Here is a 20,085-nt window from a genome sequence, read left to right on the forward strand (position 1 = left end):
TTTTACAGTTCCAATGAAAAGTATGCTGTTACTTAACATGGAAAAAGTGTATTTTCATCCGGGAGAAAGTGTATTTTTACCTGGGAAATCCGGGAAAAATCTGGGAATTATTTTTCCTCGTCGATGTATACACTCTGTCACTAGAATCATAGTTTTATCTTGAAGAGATAGACATTAATTTAGAATTTTAGGCTTCAGCATTGATTAGAGATTTAATTTCATGTGCTGGAAGATAAGAATCGGGACACTGAAATCCATAAACACACAATCTCTAGATCTTGGATGGTTTCTGCGACAGACAGAGAGAAGGAGTAGAGCAATTGGACAGAGAGAGTGATTAGGAGAATACAGACAAAGAGGGAGAAGTGGAGATGTTCAGAGAGAGGGGGTAGTAGGTGGAGGTGGAGGAGGAGGAGGAGATGGTAAGAGAGGAGTGGAAATGCAGGAGGCAGGTGGAAGGTATTTAGAAATAGTGGGCAGGTAGAAAAGGAAGAGGGGGGGGGGAGGGTATGGACAGTGGGAGGGGGAGGAAGAGATGGAGAACCAGAGAGATTGGGGAGGAGGAGATGGAGAACCAGAGAGATTGGGGAGGAGGAGATGGAGAACCAGAGAGATTGGGGAGAAGGAGATGGAGAACCAGAGGGATTGGGAAGAAGGAGATGGGTGGATAAAAGACAGGAGGATGAGGTGGACGGAGAGAGAGGTAGGGCTAGATGAGCAGAGAGATAGGAGAAGAGGGAGGTGAAAAAGGAAAGAGAGGGGGAGGAGATGGGATAGTGAGGAGGAGGAGGAGGAGGAGGAGAAGTAGAAGTGAGGAATATAAGTGCCATATGTGTACATGGTTGATGCCACAGGCAAAAGACTATCATACACATGTATAAATCTCTCTCTCTCTCTCTCTTTCTCTCTCTCTTTCTCTCTTTGTGTGTGTGTGTGTGTGTGTGTGTGTGTGTGTGTGTGTGTGTGTGTGTGTGTGTGTTTTCAGCACGTCTCTTCCTCAACCTTTGGATCAGTTGTAAACCATTTTGGTCACATGCTACTTATTATGGAGGAAGAAGTACCACAGCACAGGTAGTGGGAGGACGAGGAGGGGGTTGAGGAAGAGATGGACAGAGATAGGGAAGAACAGATGTGTATGCAATATATGTTTTGTTTGTGTATGCGGGTGAAAGGCTAGCTCTTATATAAGTTTTCATAAACCATATTTCTAACTTCCTGACTACTGAATTCCCCCCCCCCCCCCCCCCCCAACTCACCAACTTAGCAGATGCTTAAGCTCTTCATCTTATGGGTCTGTGGTCACTTGCACTCAGTATTTTTGCACCTTCACATCCTGTAGAATTTCTTTATTGCTTGATAAAATATGGCCACTTTTATTTTTAAATAAATCAGTGAATAAATCAGTGATGAAAAGTAACCATGTGCCATATAGGTGCTGTGTTGAGCGATGCACAGGCACGTAAAGAAGGAAAAAAAGAATAAAAAAGACAGCTCTGTTGTCTTTGACAGTGAGACTGTTCTTGCACAGCAGCCTAACTGTGGTGAGAATTTGTCCCCTGGAGCAAGTGAGAAAAGACAGGCGGTGAGTGTGAGGAAGTAGTGGAGGGGAAAGAGGAGTGGTGTAAGTAAGGATGGCTGATAGTTGGTAGGGAGAACCTGTAATGGAACAAGACACTGATGAGCTCACACTGGTGCAGGCATTGGGAGTTAAGCGGTTGAGCAGAGGAATGGATTGGGGTAGAGGTAATAGATAATAAGAGAGAGAGAGAGGGGGGGGGGGGGGGGGAGAGAGAGGAGAGAGAGAGAGAGAGAGAAGTGGGAGCATAAAGTACACGGAACAAAGTGGGAGACATGTGACAAAGTTACTGCAGATGGTGGTGGTTAGGGGAAACTATTCAGAATAGGGCATATGTCCATACAAATTATTTTGCTTCAAATGAGTATTCCTGTCATATCCTTGAATATTGATCATTCCTCTTGGTACACTCTGTGTAGATACCTGTTCAGCATAAAAGAAAATGAAGGTCAGACAGACTTATATACAAAGGGGGCAGTTAATTAAGGACCACGAAGATAAGATCCGTACCAGGTGGGACTGATGGATGACATCAAAAAAGTTCAAAGAAGGTCGGCTCATTTTGTACTATCACAAAAATATGGGAGATAGTGCCACAGACATGATACATGAATTGGAGTGGCAATCATTAAAACAAAGGCATTTTTCGTTGCGACAGGATCTTCTCATAAAATTTCAATCACCAGTTTTCTCCTCTGATTGTGAAAACATTCTGTCGGCTTCCACCTGCATAGGACGAAATGATCATCATGATAAAATAAGAGAAATCAGGGCTCACAAAGAAAAATTAAATGCTCGTTTTTCCCGCGTGCTGTTAGAGGGTGGTATGGTAGGGTGTCAGCTTGAAGGTGGTTCATTGAATCCTCTGCCAGGCACTTATTGTGAATAGCAGAGTAATCACATAAATGTAGATGTTGAATTAGAGCTCATATGGAGCCATGTAGATAGTCACTTTTAACTCATTCCATTTGTGAGTTGAGACAGGAAAGGAAATTACTAGATTACTAGTAGTGTGGCAAGATACCCTCCATCATGTACTACATATGTATGTATATGTAAGTGAAGAAGGAGAATATGAGGTTTTAATAGTTCTAATAGTATACACTTCCTGTATATTCGAGATAAGATCACATTTTTAGTATTAAAACAGTTATTACTGACTTTGGCCATACATTGAACTATCTTCATACACTGTATATAGTAGGCCGCTTTTGATAAACAGTTAATAAAAACAAAATCCTATTGAGAAAAGTCTTCTAGATGGGTCTTGGAATCCTACTGCTATATGAAAGCAGATCTAATCATGGACTATCATACCCATGTATAAATGTATAAATCTCTCTCTCTCTCTCTCTCTCTCTCTCTCTCTCTCTCTCTCTCTCTCTCTCTCCCCCCCCCCCTCCCCCCCCCCCCCCCCACACACACACACACACACCACCACCACCACCACCACACACACACACAGATCAGTGGTTTGCACAGATTGTCATCTATGTGTATTCTATTTAAGTTGAGCAGTGTACTTCATGATTGATTGATTGATTGATTTGGACAGCTGTATAGGTCTTTGAGGACAGAGTTACATAGGGTGGTCACAAACATTCTGAAAAGCTTGTAAGGGTGTTGTGGGGTAGCTGGTGCTGAGAAATAATTGTTAAGAAAAATCAATATATTGCAGAGTTTCTGAGTTATTTAGCATTAGTTAGCCAATCAGGCCATTGCGCACACAAATTCAGGCAACATCCCCCACCCCCCCACCCCCCACTCCCGAGATAGTGTCACCAAACATGTTCTTCGTTCAGTTTCCTAAAACCGAACAAGAGAAAGATACAAAATTTGGTCATGGGACAGCAGTAGGTATCAAACCCAAGCCAAAGGCTGAATAGTCTAGTGCACTGACACTAATTATTGTATCTGGTGGGATGCGTGAATTACGCTTGCAGTGGCCTGACTGGCTAACTTCAATGCTGATTAACTTGGAAATGATGCAACATGTTTGATTTTTTACTTAACAATTATTTATTAGCCCAGTCTACCCTGCAGCACCCTTACAAGCTTTTCAGACTGTATCTGGCCACACTGTATAATGCCAAAATTGATAACATAATATAAATGTGAATATCTTAAAGATGTTGAGTGTAATATTCAAAACATGTGTATTTTTTTTGGAGTTTACCTCAAACTTTTGTTAGCTCATAACTGATACTTTTAGCCAAATGTTTATAAGGAGTTGCAACTTTCCTTCTCATAATATTGTACATTCCATCTTGGATTTTCCATTGTTTGATTAAAGACTTCTTTTCTTATTTTGGTGTCAGTAATCTACATATTTTGTTATCTCTTGGGAAGTTATTACATTTGCATTTGGGACTACAGTACCTTATGAGTTTGAGTAGTAGAGTGACATTCTGCAGTACTCTATTTTAAATTTAGCATCCATTGCTTTAACTGTCAATGACATAAGTTCCTCTGTACTCACTTTCTGAATAACAAATGTCTTTATTTTACTTGCACTAACTGCACATGAGGAGCAACAGAATTACACACCTGGGAATTTTACAGATTCAGTGGGGTTACTGAGCCATGTTTTTGATTAAATGTTAAATTGGTTTTGCATATAAAAGAACTGACTGTAGAAGCTCTCAATTCACTTAGTTTTCCTAAGTGGAAAAAAGTGAGAAAAAGAGCTGATTCTTAGCTCTACAACATTTGTCAGATTCCAACTTGACTTAGATCTGTAGTTTATGGTTCAGCAAAGACTGTCTTAGCAGCAGTTCTTAATAGTTTGTGTAAATTATGTTAGCTGTGGGGAGGATATAGAACAGATCTCATGCTCAGCCTTTGTGCTGTCTCAGGAGTGACAATTTTCCATTCTGTGGCAATTACCTTTGGTACAACATTATATTTAGTCTTTTATGTTCCATAATCATTCCCGTGGTAATTTGAGGAGTAAAACATATTCAAAGTGTAGGGTAGGTAACCTTTGGATAATGAATAAGTCCTGAATATGTGCCTTTTTTCCCTTCTGTGCACTGGTATCACTTTACTAACAATTTTTTTGTCCTCTGCAGAAAATGCCCTTGGTCTTTGTCATGTGTTAGCAAAACCATGTCCTAAACCAAGACCTCAAATATGGGATTTATCTCCAGACTTAAGGGACCAGTGGGAAATTGATCGATCAGAAATCCAGCTTATTAAAAAGCTTGGACGTGGTAACTTTGGAGAAGTGTGGTATGGTAAGTATAATCCATCAATTCTAACCACAAACTTTAAAGTAATAGGAATAACAGTAATATTCAATTGAATGTGCATCTGTTTGTTTGGTATTTTTTAGTAGCATGTATATGTACAAAGAACTCACAAATGTAATGTAACCCCTTTAAAGCTCCCATACTTTCTTTTATAGTAATTTTTGCAGCTATCAGACATAGAGCAATATGTTCTGCCAACAGAAGTTACTGATCAACAATGATGATGATGTTTCACCATTAGATTTCATAAATAACTGGGTGCACTGAAATATTTTATGAGCCTGCAATAGTGCAGTTTCCATTTGTTTGCAGAAAGCTGAACAGTTATTATATTGTCCATATAAGGCAGGTTGTAGGGTAATACTCTTTGGCAACCATCAGTGTACCATGTGACACTCTGCCCAATAGCATCATCATACTGTTAGTTTAGGTATAGTGAAGGTGCTTAGCCAATGTAGTGTTCAGTGTGGATGACATAAAGCAAACACGATACGTATAATGTTAATAAGTGACAGCGGTCGCTTTACTAGCGTATAACATTTTGTAGGTAGAGTCAGCAGCAGAAGCAGTGGACTGATGTAACACTTAACCACAACATCATCAGTTACCAGGGTAGATAATGGCTGCAGTGTGAGATGTGGAATAGAGATAGAGGACACAATGGTGATACTGCAAAGTACATGCCATTTCTCTCTGTGCAGAATGCATTACACCTTTCTGTGCAGAACACATCATACTGTTGCCTTCTTACTTGCCTACCACAATAGTTTATAGCAATTCATATTGACTGTAATTTCGCTACCATGGGAAGTGTACGGAGAAGACAAAAAGGCATGATAAGACACAGGTTGTAACTGGCACACCTCATGTGTGTTATAAGAAGAAATGACATCCACATGCATGTGTGTGCAGTAAAAATTTTATAACATTAGTAATGATCCTGAAGTCTGTATGTGTCTGCCATGTTGCATAGATCAACAGAGATAATTTCGTGCTTCTCATTGGAGCCAACACCCCAGGTTGTGGAATCCTCTGTTTGGATCCCAGGAGTCATCCATGCTGTGATAAATGGAATTATTCATGTTCTCAGATAGTTTCTGTTTCAGAAACAAATACAACAATTTATAAAGTCTCTAAGTACATCTGACGTTACCCAAGTGACGCCATTCCAGGACACTGGATTGGAAGAGAAGGAGCGGAAGATGAACTTCATCGCTGGTGGCTTCCCAGGTCTCCAGACCTCACACATTGTGACTTTTATCTGTAGGGTTACATATAAGACACTCTGGATACTGTAGGGTTGCAGCACTAGTTATATTGCTGTGAGTGTGGGGAAAAATTCAGAAATAAGAGAGGTATTAGGTCCTCTCTTTCTCACATCGTGTTAAAAAATGTGGTTTTACACAGCCTGAAAGGAGTTTTAGTTACTTCTGTTTTGGTGCCACCCTAAACATGAATACTTGACAGTACAGAAGTTAGTAACTCTGCTCTATCTGTCCTTGTGAGATAGCATGTTCATATCAGCCAACATAACTTCATGTTCATACCAGCCAACATAACCTTGCAACAGGAGACAGTTTTATGTTTATACTTATAAGGGGTTCCCATTTTAAGTGAAGACATTGAAATATCTTGAAAACTACACAATCATTATTTACAACACACTGCTCAATGGCCCTGGGACCTTACCTCCGTGCTGTGATGTTAGGACAGGCCACTATCTCATAACTTCTAATTGGAAACCCCATTCCCAATGTTGTATTCCTCCGACATATTGAACGGGGGACTACTCGATATGGCACTGTGGCCATGGCTCTAGGTGAATGCTACTTTACTTTTCCAATTATAGTAATTGTTCAAACGTAGTACTGCCAACTTCAGTGGACACTGTGATCCATTTTCAAATGACTATACACAAGCCAGAAGCATATTGGCGGGAATGTTTGCACTGACATTTCTGATGTGGTTGACCATGTCTTCATGACCTGTTGGCACTTGCTGGTGTACCTTATCTTTTAAATATCCCCACAGAAAGAAATCCAGTTATGTCAAATCCGATGACCTATTGGGCCACTTAATAGAGCCACCTCTACCAGTCCACACACAAGTGTGAACACGGTCTAATATCTTCCGTGCTTCAATTTCATAATGCGCTGGGCAACTGTCATGCTGAAACCACATATGTTGTTGAATTTCTAGGGCAACATCCTGCAGTAGTACCAGTTGTTCCTGATCCAAAAATATTAGATATTTGGGTCTGTTCAATTTGCTATTCATAAAATATGGACCAATGAGCTTTTTCACCCTGATTCCACACCACATGTTGCTGTAAGCAGTGGGGAATGCCTACACTCCAGTAATGCATGTTATGCCCATTAACACTACCATGGTTTGTGAATGTAGGCTCATCGGAAAATAGGGCTTCAGGAAAGAATGTGGGGATCATTTGCATTTTTGATGTGCCCATTCACAAAACATTATCCAGTTACAGAAATCAGCCCCATGAAGTTGTTGATGCAGTGACACAGGGTAAGGACAACATTTATGATGATGTAATATTGTGAGAATACTACCTACGGACATAATGGAAATGGATGTAATTGCCGCATGCTTATCCATGGATTGTGGTGCACTACCACTAGTACAGCTATTTCATTAGATTTTCCTGTACCATGTTTGCTTCGTTTCCTTTTGCCAGTCTGTAAACTGCCATCAGACATAAAGGTGTTCACAGCCTTGTAAAAGAACAAATGAGAGCAAGCTTCCTCTGGAAAATTCTTGGCATACGAAGCAACAGCAGCCTCAACATTTCTCCTACATTGTCCTGTTGCACATCTGTTCTCCAAATGATAGGTATGTGTGCAGGCAATAACCACAGTGCAAGTATTGCAATGTTTAGAGCTGCTATCTGTTGTACGTGTGCATGATACAATAGATCCGGTCACAGTATACTGCCTGTTATGACATGTCAGAAGACTACAACATTATGAATGGGGTTTGTAATTAGAAGTTGTGAAATACTGGCCTGTTCTGCTCTTGCAGCATGGAGGTGGGATCCCACATGCCATTAGATATTCAAGGGTCATTGAGTAGCATGTCATAAATTGCAATTGTGTATGCATTTCTATTCCTCTGATTACAGCACCATCTGTCGTGAAGCAAAGAAAATACTTCAGACAAAATGTATGTTGATTTTGCCATAGGATTATAATCTGAAGTAAAAACCCAGGATTCCGATTCAGGATTTCAAAGTTGGCTTCCCACCACCCGTGCACGGCTTGGAATTGTGGGTCAAATATGGTATCGTTGGATGTACCCCTCTGAGACAAACAAATTGGAATCATAACTTTTTGTGATCTGGTGTGTAGTTTTAGAGAAATTTCAGTGTCTTTATTGAAAATAAACACCCTGTATAACTGACTTTCAGTACAGAGCTTGGATCAAAATCACTTGTCTTTTGAATATTTTGAAAATATGTTTATCATTTAGCTACTAAGTGGCTGCTAAATTGTTGTGTGACAAAATGAGGTGCAGGTAATATAGCTGGGTTCAAGTTTCTGTCTATGTATCTGACATACATTGTAACCCCACTTTTACGTTCCCGGAATTAATGTTTTCCCACCGTTTACGACATTTTTTATCGGTCCCGTCAAATTTCCCATGCCCACAATGTTAATTTGCACCCGATTTTGTGTGAACATATTTAAAATTTTCCCACCATTTACGCACTATGAAAAAATGTTTGCGGAGAACAAATGACGCTTGTATGATGTTGGCCATCCAGTAGTGTTTACAAATATTACATGGCTAAGTTTTTTGACACCAGGGCTCTCTACTCAGTGGATTGGAACCAGTAAACGTGAGAAAGTTGGAACAATTCGTTCCGTATCTCCCGCCACTACCAAGCTCTGCTTGGCGTGGTGGCTGATGGGGAGTAACTAGGTTCATTCAAATGAAGATATCGTGACCAGTCGCAACCTTTTCTAAAATGTTTCTACTGTGCAAATGCAGTTTCGTGATTGTTGTGATCATCGTGACACCTTTGTCGAACCATATTTAGTGTGTTTCGGGATATGGCCACTTGGAGTGCTAGCTGACACCGTCATTCAATTTGCGTTGCTCAAATGTTTTTAGTTTAAACAGGGCACCGATTACCTATTTTATTCATGCTGAGCAAAACTTGTTTCTAGAATTTATTCTCGTTGTCAAGTGCAGTATTTGTATATATATCTGCTTGTGTCTGTATGTGTGGATGGATATGTGTGTGTGTGTGCGAGTGTATACCTGTCCTTTTTTCCCCCTAAGGTAAGTCTTTCCGCTCCCGGGATTGGAATGACTCCTTACCCTCTCCCTTAAAACCCACTTCCTTTCGTCTTTCCCTCTCCTTCCCTCTTTCCTGATGAGGCAACAGTTTGTTGCGAAAGCTTGAATTTTGTGTGTATGTTTGTGTGTCTATCGACCTGCCAGCGCTTTCGTTCGGTAAGTCACCTCATCTTTGTGTTTATATATAATTTTTCCCACGTGGAATGTTTCCATAGAAAATAGGGGTGTGTGTGTGTGTGTGTGTGTGGGGGGGGGGGGGGGGGGGGGTTTACTGCATAACTGATGTGGCACAGTACCTAATAACCAGTGCAAGAGACACAGAATAAAACACATTCAAGCACACACACAAAATACTTATTTACATATTTGCACTTGACAATGAGAAAAAGTTCTTGAAATGCGTCATCCTAAGCATGAAAAAAATATGTAACTAGTGCAGTATTTCATTATTTAAATAATGAATGGCAGCTGCAGGCTTTCAAAAACATCGATTGTGACATATGAAATTGAATCAAATGTTCCTACTTCCCATACAGTTATCAGTTTTTAAAGTCCCTTGAAAAGTGTAAAAGCGGGGTTTCACTGTATTTTATTAGAGTGCTTTCTTGTCTGTGTATCTGTCTGTTTGGTACAAATTTCGCAAATGGTTTTAAACTAACTACCCTGATGAGCTTTGGACTTGAAACTTTCAGCATAACTCAGAACTGGATGACAATGGTTATTAATATGCTCTTTTTGTCTGATGTGTAGTGAAGGGTACTTCATTTTTCCATCTGTCTGCTTGTTAGGTACAAATTTTGCAATTGATTTTAAACGAATTTCCCAATGATGTAGAGACTTCAGTAGCACAGAACTGCATGGCAATGCAATAGTAACTCGCTTTCGTGTCTGGTGCGGCAGAGGGTACATTGTGTACCATTGCTGTATCCCCTTTTTATGTTTCTGTCACAAATGTTTCATGGTAAGAATGATTGCCGGCAATTCTCCATGTCAGCTCAAATCTAATTTTTACCTTCATGGTCTTTTTGTAAGATATATATAGGAGTTAGTCATGTACTAGTTGACTTTCACAAAGAGAAACTGAAGTGAACCTGAAATTTACCACTTGTCTCTGTTGTAATCCCATCAAAAAGTTACTGAGTGCACCCCACATTTTTCATTTTAAATTTCACAGACATTGTCATAGCTAGGAAAAATTCACAAGCAGAAATTTTCAAGACTATCTGTATGTGGTTAGGAATCTGTATCGTGCCAGGTTATGTTATTCTATACTTTTAGTCTGTTTTAAAACTGTATTATATTAAAATGATTTGTATTTAATTATTTTGAGGGTTACCTGAAAAGCTATACACTACTCCAGTATGTTTCCATCAATAAAGTTGTGGTCAAGTTGTCCATCCATTACCATTTTTCTAAAACTTACCCAAGTATCATTCTTTTCTGACTTCAGTTTCACCAGTCCGGCAAATCTGAGGTAACAAGATAAAGAAAATAAGCTTTTTATTGGCATCTCACTGCATCACAATCTGGAATTAACCTAAGTCAAAAAATAAAATAAAATAAAAATACACACTTGAGCCAAGGTTACATCAACAATTAATTTATGTGTAAATATTTAACATAGTATTCTGATATTTAGTATGGCATTTGTACCAGATTTTTAGTTTTGATGTATGTATCAGAAACACTGACATTGAAAAACAGAGTAGGTCTTAGACTGAACTGAGGTAGTTCACCAACCATTGCTGTTGTCTGTTCAGAGTATGACTGAATTACGAATTCTCTGTTTTTCACTCTTTAAGTTAAGTATCAGACACCAAAAAGTTCCTAATATTTGCTTTAAAGTTATTTTAATGCATCCTTCTCTTCTTCAGGTAAATGGCGTAATGCAATTGAAGTTGCTGTGAAAACGTTGCGCCCAGGAACAATGTCAACAGGTGCTTTTCTGCAAGAAGCTGCTATAATGAAGAAATTTAGGCATGATCGTCTTGTGGCTTTATATGCAGTATGTTCTCGTGAAGAACCTGTGTATATTGTACAGGAATATATGTGCAATGGAAGCCTCTTAGATTTTCTTCGTAATGGCCCAGGTAGAAAACTTCCATTTGGTGATCTTATCTACATAGCTGCACAGGTAAAGAACATTTGTGGTGTCTAATAATTAGTTGCTTATGTCTTTTTATTCCTATGTGTAGATTTAAAGATTGCAGATATTAAGGACACAGCTTTTAAAACTTTGATAACTTGCCGTAGTACACAGACAATACGTAACTGACATTACGCGCCTCCTTTTTTGCAAACTCTACAGATGCATCCTACCTCTACAGATTTATCACATCCAGTGTCAAATAGACAGTTGACTTTTTGGCTTTTCTGTAGCCACAAGCTCATTATTAGATTGAAAACTGACTTGCTAGAAGAGTGTCCAAATTGAAGTCACAGTGTAGAACACGCATTTGACATATCATAATTCTCTAGATGCTTCGAATAATTATCTTGCAGCCAAGAAAACATACTTCAGCTGTGGAAAAGTCAATGTCTCCAATTTATCCTTGGACCTACAGAGACTAATTCTTTGAGTGTTAGCAGGGCAGCCTCTGTAGAACTTAGAACGAAAAGAGAGCACACTGTTATCTTGGCCATTGTCAGTTTTCATGACAAGGAGCCGCCACTACTCAGTTGAGTAGTTCCTCAGTTGGCATCATGAGGCTGAGTGCACCCCATTCTAGTCTTCCCACCAAGGAAAAATCTCTAGAAGTATAGGAATCAAATGTGAGTTCTCTGTACGGCATTGTCATGCTGACCATCCAGCTACAGAGGTGGACAAGATTTTAATAAAACATACCCAAATTACTTGACTCGAAGAGTACAAACAGGTATCTGGATTAGAATTTTTTTGTAGAATATTATTGTAAATTATTATTAAAAAAGGTCGCCTATTAAATGCCCCACTGTTAACAAATTGCGAAACAGAGAAATGATGTAGCTTGAAATTTATTTTACTTTTCAGCATACTCCTCCTGTAAATTTCAACTTTTCTACCAATGTTCGACAAAGCCTTGAAAGCCTGCAACAAAGAATTGTCACCTCATTGTCTTCAAAGTGTAGCTTATCCAGATGGTTCTAAGCAGTCTAAACAGATGGAAGTCATTGAGGGATAACTTGGATCTGTGCATTGGATGTTCCCAGCATTCCCAGTGAAATTTTTTCCTTATTTTTCTTGCTCTGTGAGGTTGGGCATTGTCAGAAGAATCATGCCCACTGTCAACGAGTCCAGGTTGTTTGTAGTATATGACCTGCTTCAGTTACTGCAGAGTGGTACTATGGATTGTGGCACTAACAGTCTATGAGGCTGGAATTTCAGCAGTATGATGACCTGCATGTCTGTAAATGCAGCTGCCCAACTTTGCAAGCCACTGGTATTGCTTTGAGCTTATTTTAGTGGGGAGGAGGGATTCTTCAACTCCATGGAGCATCACTTAGAATAAATTTGTTTGTGATGAACCCATGATTTATCCTTTGTGGTGGTCCATGTTGGGAAATCATATCTTTCTTCACTGTAGCACATGAGAAGCTGCTTAGATAGGTTAGTTATGTTTCGTTAATGATGTGGAATCAGCCAGTAGGTACCTGAGAATGCACAAACCTTACAAAAATGCAACCATTTCAGTTCTATACAGTTCATAAAAAGGAGGAGGAGCAGGAGGGGGGGGGGGCAATTGAAACACATCTCTTATTCATTTAATTGACTCTTCAACTATGACGTTCCAAACCAAAATACAGAGAAGTAGTAGCGCATAAACAGATCAGATTTTTGTTGATGTCTTGTTAGTGGATAGTTGTATTGTGAAAGCACTCTCTCTTGGGCTGTCAGAACACAAGGTAATGGCTTGGAGGCATTAAGGAAGATTTGCAAGAAATTTAATCAGTAATCCATTAGGAGTAGAATCATTAATTCAACATTTAAAGGTACCTTCCATGGTACAATATGTACTGTTCAGAGTACTTGTATGATAAATGCAATACTTTCATACAGACTTCTTACATTTTATGAAAGTGGCTTTTCTCTAAGATGCATGACATACAATCCCTATAGTGACAGGCAGTCAGTGTGGAAACTGAAGGCACCATGTAAAAGAAAGTGGGAGTTGTACAAAAACTTACAGCACAGTTGGAAGCTAATGAGCTAACCTCAGTAGCTTGTTACAGAAAATACTGTAAGGCTTTGATAAAAAAAAATTTAAAAATATTAAGTGTCGTGTAATGTTTTGTGTAATGTAATATCTTGTATAGACACCTTTTATTAACCTGACACATTCCACATCATTGCGAAGTGTTGTATTCATGATCTATGGAACAAGTACTAATCTAATCTAATCTCTAATCTAATCTATTCCTAAGAAGTAGAAAGTATGAGTTTTATAAGTACAATACATAGCATCTAAGAATAATATCAAAACAGTATATAATGAGGATAGTGTCATAGTAGAACAGGTAGGTTCTACCACCAGTACACTGAAATGAGGAGTAAAGATTTTACTGATATTACTCATACTGAGGTATGCAAAAATCCCCAGTGATCATTTCCTGATGTGGGTGAACTGAGTTGATAGTAGCAGAATACTGATTTTTTTAAAGGTGTAGTTGGAGATTTGACTGTTGGATACTAATAGACAGGAAATTTTGGCAATAATTAATTCTCTGAACTGTAAGGATTCATATGGTAATGATTAGAAGCCAAATAAGATAGTGAAGGATTTGGCACCCTACATTAGCAGTATACTGATCTGTGTATAACATATTTTTTACGCGGTGGTCTTGTGGTTCTAGGCGCTTCAGTCTGGAACTGCGAGACTGCTATGGTCGCAGGTTCAAATCCTGCCTCGGGCATGGATGTGTGTGATGTCCTTAGGTTAGTTAGGTTCAAGTAGTTCTAAGTTCTAGGGGACTGATGACCTCAGAAGTTAAGTCCCATAGTGCTCAGAGCAATTAGCCACATTTTTTACAGCTAGATATTTTCCCAGAGAGATTTAAGTATTCAATGGCTAGGGACATACAGGATTGTTACCTTTGTTTTCAAATGTTTTTGAAAGAACAATTTACAGGGAATAGTTGCCTATTTATCTGAGTGCAACAGTTTCACAGTTCTGTTTTGGAAGTAATTTTCAGTTGATCAGCCGGTATGTTCCTACTTGCACCAGATAGTGAAACTTATTGGTAAGGAACTATGCATAACAATATTATGAAAAGGACAGTTGCTACTTACCATATAGTGGAGATGCTGAGTCGCAAAGAGGCACAGCAAAAAGACTGCCGGAAAGTGAGCTTTTGGCCAACAAGGCCTTCATCAAAAAAAGACAAAACACACACACACACACACACACACACACACACACACACACACACACACACACACACACACACAAACCCAAATGCAACTCGCACAGAATGACCTCAGTCTCTGGCTTTAGCTGCTAGAAACTGTGTTAATATGTTCATGCCAGTGTGTGTTTTTTGTCTATTTTCGACAAAGGCCTTGTTGGCTGAGAGCTCACTTTCTGACACTTTTTTTTGTGCCTCTCTGCAGCTAACCTACTCCGCTATATGGTGAATAGCAGCTGTCCCTTTCATAATATTGTTACATTCCAGCCTAATTGATCCTTAAAGGATACTGACTGCCAATAAGTCATTCATGAGTGAATGACACAAGAACATGATATGCTTGGTCCACCAACCCACAGTCTTTTACTGCTGTGGAATTAGGTACATTTCCAACCTGGTCAAAGGCAGTGTCGCAAATGTAAGTAACCACATCATATAATAACATACTCTACAATTCATGTGTAGTGTTCAATAGCATTATTAGAACAACTGAGTGACTCTCGTAAATTGTTGAGAGAGAGAGAGAGAGAGAGAGAGAGAGAGAGAGAGAGAGTGTGTGTGTGTGTGTGTGTGTGTGAGAGAGAGAGAAAGAGAGAGAGAGAGAGAGAGAGAGAGAGAGAGACGGGGAGGGGGGTGGGGGTCAACATATGCATGTCATGGATGTTTATACTGTGTACACATAGACTTTAAAAAGACCAAATAGCTTGAAATCTGTTACATTGTATCCCATTCTGGAATATGAATGTAGCTGTGTACAGTGTAATTATAATTAAAATTAAACTTTCAAAATGCTGTAAAAATAACACCACTGGTCAGAATGACGTCAAATTGTAATGTAATATTATTGGAGAAGGGGGAAAACGTATGTCAGAAGAAAAAAAAATAGTGTGAAAATTGATCAATAAATGGCACTGTATGTGTAACTAACAAAGTACCAGAAAGACATGTGAAAATTCTAATGGGTGATTTCAACGCGCAGCTTGGTAAGGAGAGAAAATTCAGAGAAATAACAGGCCCATACTCAGCACATATTCGCACGAACAGAAATGGGGAACACCTCATAAAATATTGTCAAAACTTTAACCTCAAAATCATGTCAACACAATTTCAAAAACCAAGACGAAAACTTACAACATGGAAAGCACCCAACACAGTGTGGGGAGAATTTCAGATTGATCATGTGGCCATATCCAAGAAAAATTCGCGGGAAATTCTAAATGTCAGAACACGTAAAGGAGTCTTCGAGTCTGATCATTATTTGCTACAAGTTAAGATTAGGCCAATCCCAAGACTGAAACAGACAGCACAAAACAAAATAGTCAAACCTGATCCGGAATACTTGAAGATAAACAGGGATAAAATCGTTGAAGAAATTAATAGGCATTCAATAGACACATGGACGGATCTGGCGAAGGCAGTTCAGAAGACTATGTGCTGGGGACAACCACCTAGAAAACGCAAACATAGGTGGTGGAATGCAAATTGTGATGAAGCCATTGAGAGAAGAAAGCAAGCATGGGACAAGTTCAGTAGCTACAGAAATTCAGAAACATGGAAAGAATTTCACGAAGTTCAGAAACTAGCATCGAAGGAAATCAGAAGGGAAAAACGAGCATATGACAATAACAGACTAAAAGAAATTGAGGAAGATTTCAAAAGAAATAACACAAGAAATTTTTACAGAACTTTCAAAGAAAATATTAAGGGCTATCAACCCCCTAGCCTCTGCTTCCGAAGAACAGATGGATCCCTGGAAACAAACACAAAAGAAAACTGTAAAATTCTCAAACATTACTTTGATAAACTTCTTAATTGCAAAAAACCTACAGGAAAATTAACATTCCAAAAGACCACACCTAATGCCGATTCTGATCCACCCACAATAGAAGAGGTAGAGGAAATCATAAAACAAATGAAAAATAACAGAGCTGCCGGAGAAGATGGTATTATCGCCGAGATCTGGAAACTCCAAGATGAAAACATCACCAAAAAAATCCATAAGATTATCTCCGAAATTTGGATCACAGAGAAAGTGCCAGAGGAATGGAAATGTGCATTGATCCATCCATTACATAAAAAGGGTGATAAGTCAGATCCAAACAATTACAGAGGCATTTCGCTAGTACCAGTTACATACAAAATTTTCTCTAAGGTGCTATTAAACAGACTAGAACCACAAGCAGATCTGCAAATTGGGGAATACCAGGCAGGCTTCAGAAAAGGGAGATCATGCATCAAACAGATCTGGAACTTGAGAACACTTTTGAAAGTCAGACAGGCAAGAAACACTGTAGTTACCTTTGTGGACTTTAAAAAAGCATATGATTCCATAGACAGACAGACACTCTTTGACGTGCTGGAAGAATATGGTATCGACAGAAAAACCAGGGCACTTATACAACAGACACTTACAGACACTACCTCCAAGATTAAGTTCATGGGAGAAATTTCGGAACCCTTCCACATACACACAGGTGTCCGACAAGGAGACGGGCTCTCACCAATCCTGTTCAACATGGTGTTAGACAAAATTATCAAGCAGTGGGAGGAACAAGTTAAAGGAATACAGCTGGGAAGAACACGTGAAACCAAAACAATCATAAAATGTCTGGCATTTGCAGATGATATAGCCATACTCAGCAATAATACACAGGAGGCAAAGGAAGCACTGGAATGCTTGCATGAAATAGCTGCCAAAACAGGTCTGCAGGTATCTTACGAGAAGACACAATATATGGAACGACAGACCAACAATGTACGCACCATGCATACTGTATATGGATCCGTAGAAAGAGTCGAAAAATTTAAGTATTTAGGGGAGTACATACAAATGGGAGGATCAAACAAGGCAGCTAACATGGAACGAACGAAGAAACTCCAGAAGGCATACAAACTCACATGGTCACATTATAATAAGAAAAGCATATCGAGGCAGGCCAAACTTAGGCACTACAAAACAGTTGTATTACCAGAAGCATTGTACGCGTCAGAAACAACCACAATTGGAGCATCAGGCATCATAGACACAGAAAAAATAGAACGCAAAATTCTCAGAAAAATATTTGGACCAATTCACAGAGATGGCATATGGATGAAGCGACCTACCAAAGAGCTGTACCAGCACACTGACAGACTAACAGACGCGATCAGAAAACGCAGATTAACATACAGAGAATGGACAACAACCGACTTACAAAGAAAATTTTTGATGTAGTAAACAGCTCAAGCAAGAAAACAAATTGGTATCATGAAATAGACGAAGACTTAAGGCAGATAGGGATCAACAGGCAAATGATAGGAGACAGGAAATACTTCAGAAACAAAGTTAGGAGTGCAAAATTTATTGTAAAGGAGAGAAAGAAGACAGGAACATAATGGACAGAGCAAAGGAAACAGGAGCACAGCCAAAGGATGAAGAGATTTTGGGAAGAGAAGAGGAAGAATGGAAAGAAGTGAAAATTGTGTCATCATGTGATTTTCGAGTTCAAACACTGTCCATAAGGGCAACAATGAAATGAATGAATGAATGAAATGGCACTGTATGTATCAGAATGTGTAAATGAAAACACTCGTCATGCACATGACCCATTGAAGTTGGTATAAACACGCCGGGTACATCGCTTTTCCTCTTTCCGCATCTGCGACATTGTCCATGACTGTCTCAATGCAGGATCACACTCTGCTTGTAAATCTGTATTACAAAAATGATGACTGTGCACACATCGCTCTGCAGGAGTTCTGGACACTGAAGGGTTTGAAGAAAGGTGTCGGTTTGATGACTGCCGTGGGTCTGGAGAAAATGATTTGGAAATTCGAAAAGACGGGTTCTGTTGGTGTGTAACCTGGTAGAGGGAGGAAATGAATTGATTTAACTTCAGCAGAAGCAGTGGCCACAGCAATGCAGGGGGAGATGAGTGGTGGTGTGCAAACATATAGTGCCTGGAGAATTGCCCAAACATGAGACATACCTGTGATCCCGGTGCATAAAATCCTACGAAACCTCCTTCTTTGCTATTCATTCAAAATTACCCATGTGCACGAGTTGCTTCCTGTTGACCTGCCAGCAAGAGAGACCTTTGCTTTAAAATTTCTTGCTCGCATGGAAGTGGACAATGATTGGCCTTGGAGGATTTTGTGTTCAGACGAAGCCCACTTCCATCTGACAGGATATGTCAATACACAGAATTGTCGAATATGGGCAATGGAAAATCCATATGGAAATCAACCAGTACCACTTCATACTGAAAATGTCACTGTGTGATGCGAGTTTACGGCATCAGTTATCATACGGCCATATTTTTTTGGAGACAGCTGCTTCCAGTCTTCTTACCTGTACCATCAATGGTAAGCACTATGAGTGTCTTTTGTGCAACCACGTCATTCCAGCTCTCCAACAGTGTGGATATGTGGATGGGATCATTTTTATGCAAATCCAGCTAAGCAGTTCCTGCAGTTCCATTTCGGAAATGGTAGAATTATCAGCTGCCATCTCCTTAGCTGTTGTGTTCAATGTTCCGATTGCAAACAGCTGCGCTGAAGGCACGCATTGTCTCTGACCGTGACCCCAGAAACACTTCAATCAGTTGCGGAACGTGCTGTTTCTCGATTTTAAGTTGTTGCAGAAAACGGTGGAGAGCATATTGAACATGTTTTGCGACAGTCACATGGAAATTAATAATCCTATTTGATTTTGATTGATGCTTGTTATCCGCTTTTTGGCCTCAGGACAATTAAAAACCAATGTGAGTGATGCTTTTTATGCGAGTTTTGTCCTCAGGACAATTAAATGTGATTTTTCCCATGCAATGTGATATGCCCTTGCCGTGGTAGATGGGCTTACGTAACTAACAGTATCACACCTGTACATCCATGCACACTGAGTAGTACAGTTTGTTTAACATCAAACATACACCTTAGCCACTGTTGTATGATTAATTTGTCATTTGTAGTCGACCACGATTACATTATGATGCTTACAGCGCCAGCTATTGCTACATTTTGTAACTATCCATTTTTCTTCTGCCGTATGTTTTCTCCCTTCTCTAATAATATTCCGTTGCAATTTGACGTCATGATGACCAGTGGTGTTATTTCTACAGTGGTTTGAAAGTTTAACTTTAATTATGATCACCCTGTATGTAATTAGAATATTGTTCACAGTCAGCTGAACTAATAAACAGCAGCTCACGTTTCAGACACAGTATTTTCTTTCTTACAGTGGTATTGCAGTGTATCTTCTAGCTTACTGGTATGAGACTTGTAGTTGACAGTGTTACTTTATTTGTAGACCATAACTGAGTGTTTTATTAGAATTAAATGTTCTTTTCCTTTTGTCTTTTGCAAAGTAAAAGGAAGTGTGTTCTAAAGAAATATTTAGTCCCTACATAATACTCCAGCAAAAGAGGAGAGGAAACACGAGATGTAGCTTTGAGAATCAAGCAGAAGCAAGGATAGTAGGTACAAGAAACAGTCATCCTATGTCTACAGCAAAAGAAGCTGTTCTTCAAGAGGAAGGGTAGGAAAGAAATGCATTCATACAATGCCGGACAAAAA

General features: G+C 39.3%; 1 protein-coding gene across 6 annotated transcripts in view; it reads left to right on the plus strand.

Annotated features, from left to right (window-relative positions):
* LOC124788667 (tyrosine-protein kinase Src64B) overlaps window positions 1-20,085 on the plus strand; it is a 244,445-nt gene that overhangs the window by 186,773 nt on the left and 37,587 nt on the right. For all 6 annotated transcript variants that reach the window (XM_047255946.1, XM_047255944.1, XM_047255948.1 and 3 more), the window contains 2 exons: window positions 4,648-4,812; window positions 11,025-11,284. In XM_047255946.1, the coding sequence (XP_047111902.1) occupies window positions 4,648-4,812; window positions 11,025-11,284 (425 nt within the window). The remainder of the gene's footprint in view (window positions 1-4,647; window positions 4,813-11,024; window positions 11,285-20,085) is intronic.

Source organism: Schistocerca piceifrons, chromosome 3, assembly GCF_021461385.2.
Source record: "Schistocerca piceifrons isolate TAMUIC-IGC-003096 chromosome 3, iqSchPice1.1, whole genome shotgun sequence".
NCBI classification, from domain to species: domain Eukaryota; kingdom Metazoa; phylum Arthropoda; class Insecta; order Orthoptera; family Acrididae; genus Schistocerca; species Schistocerca piceifrons.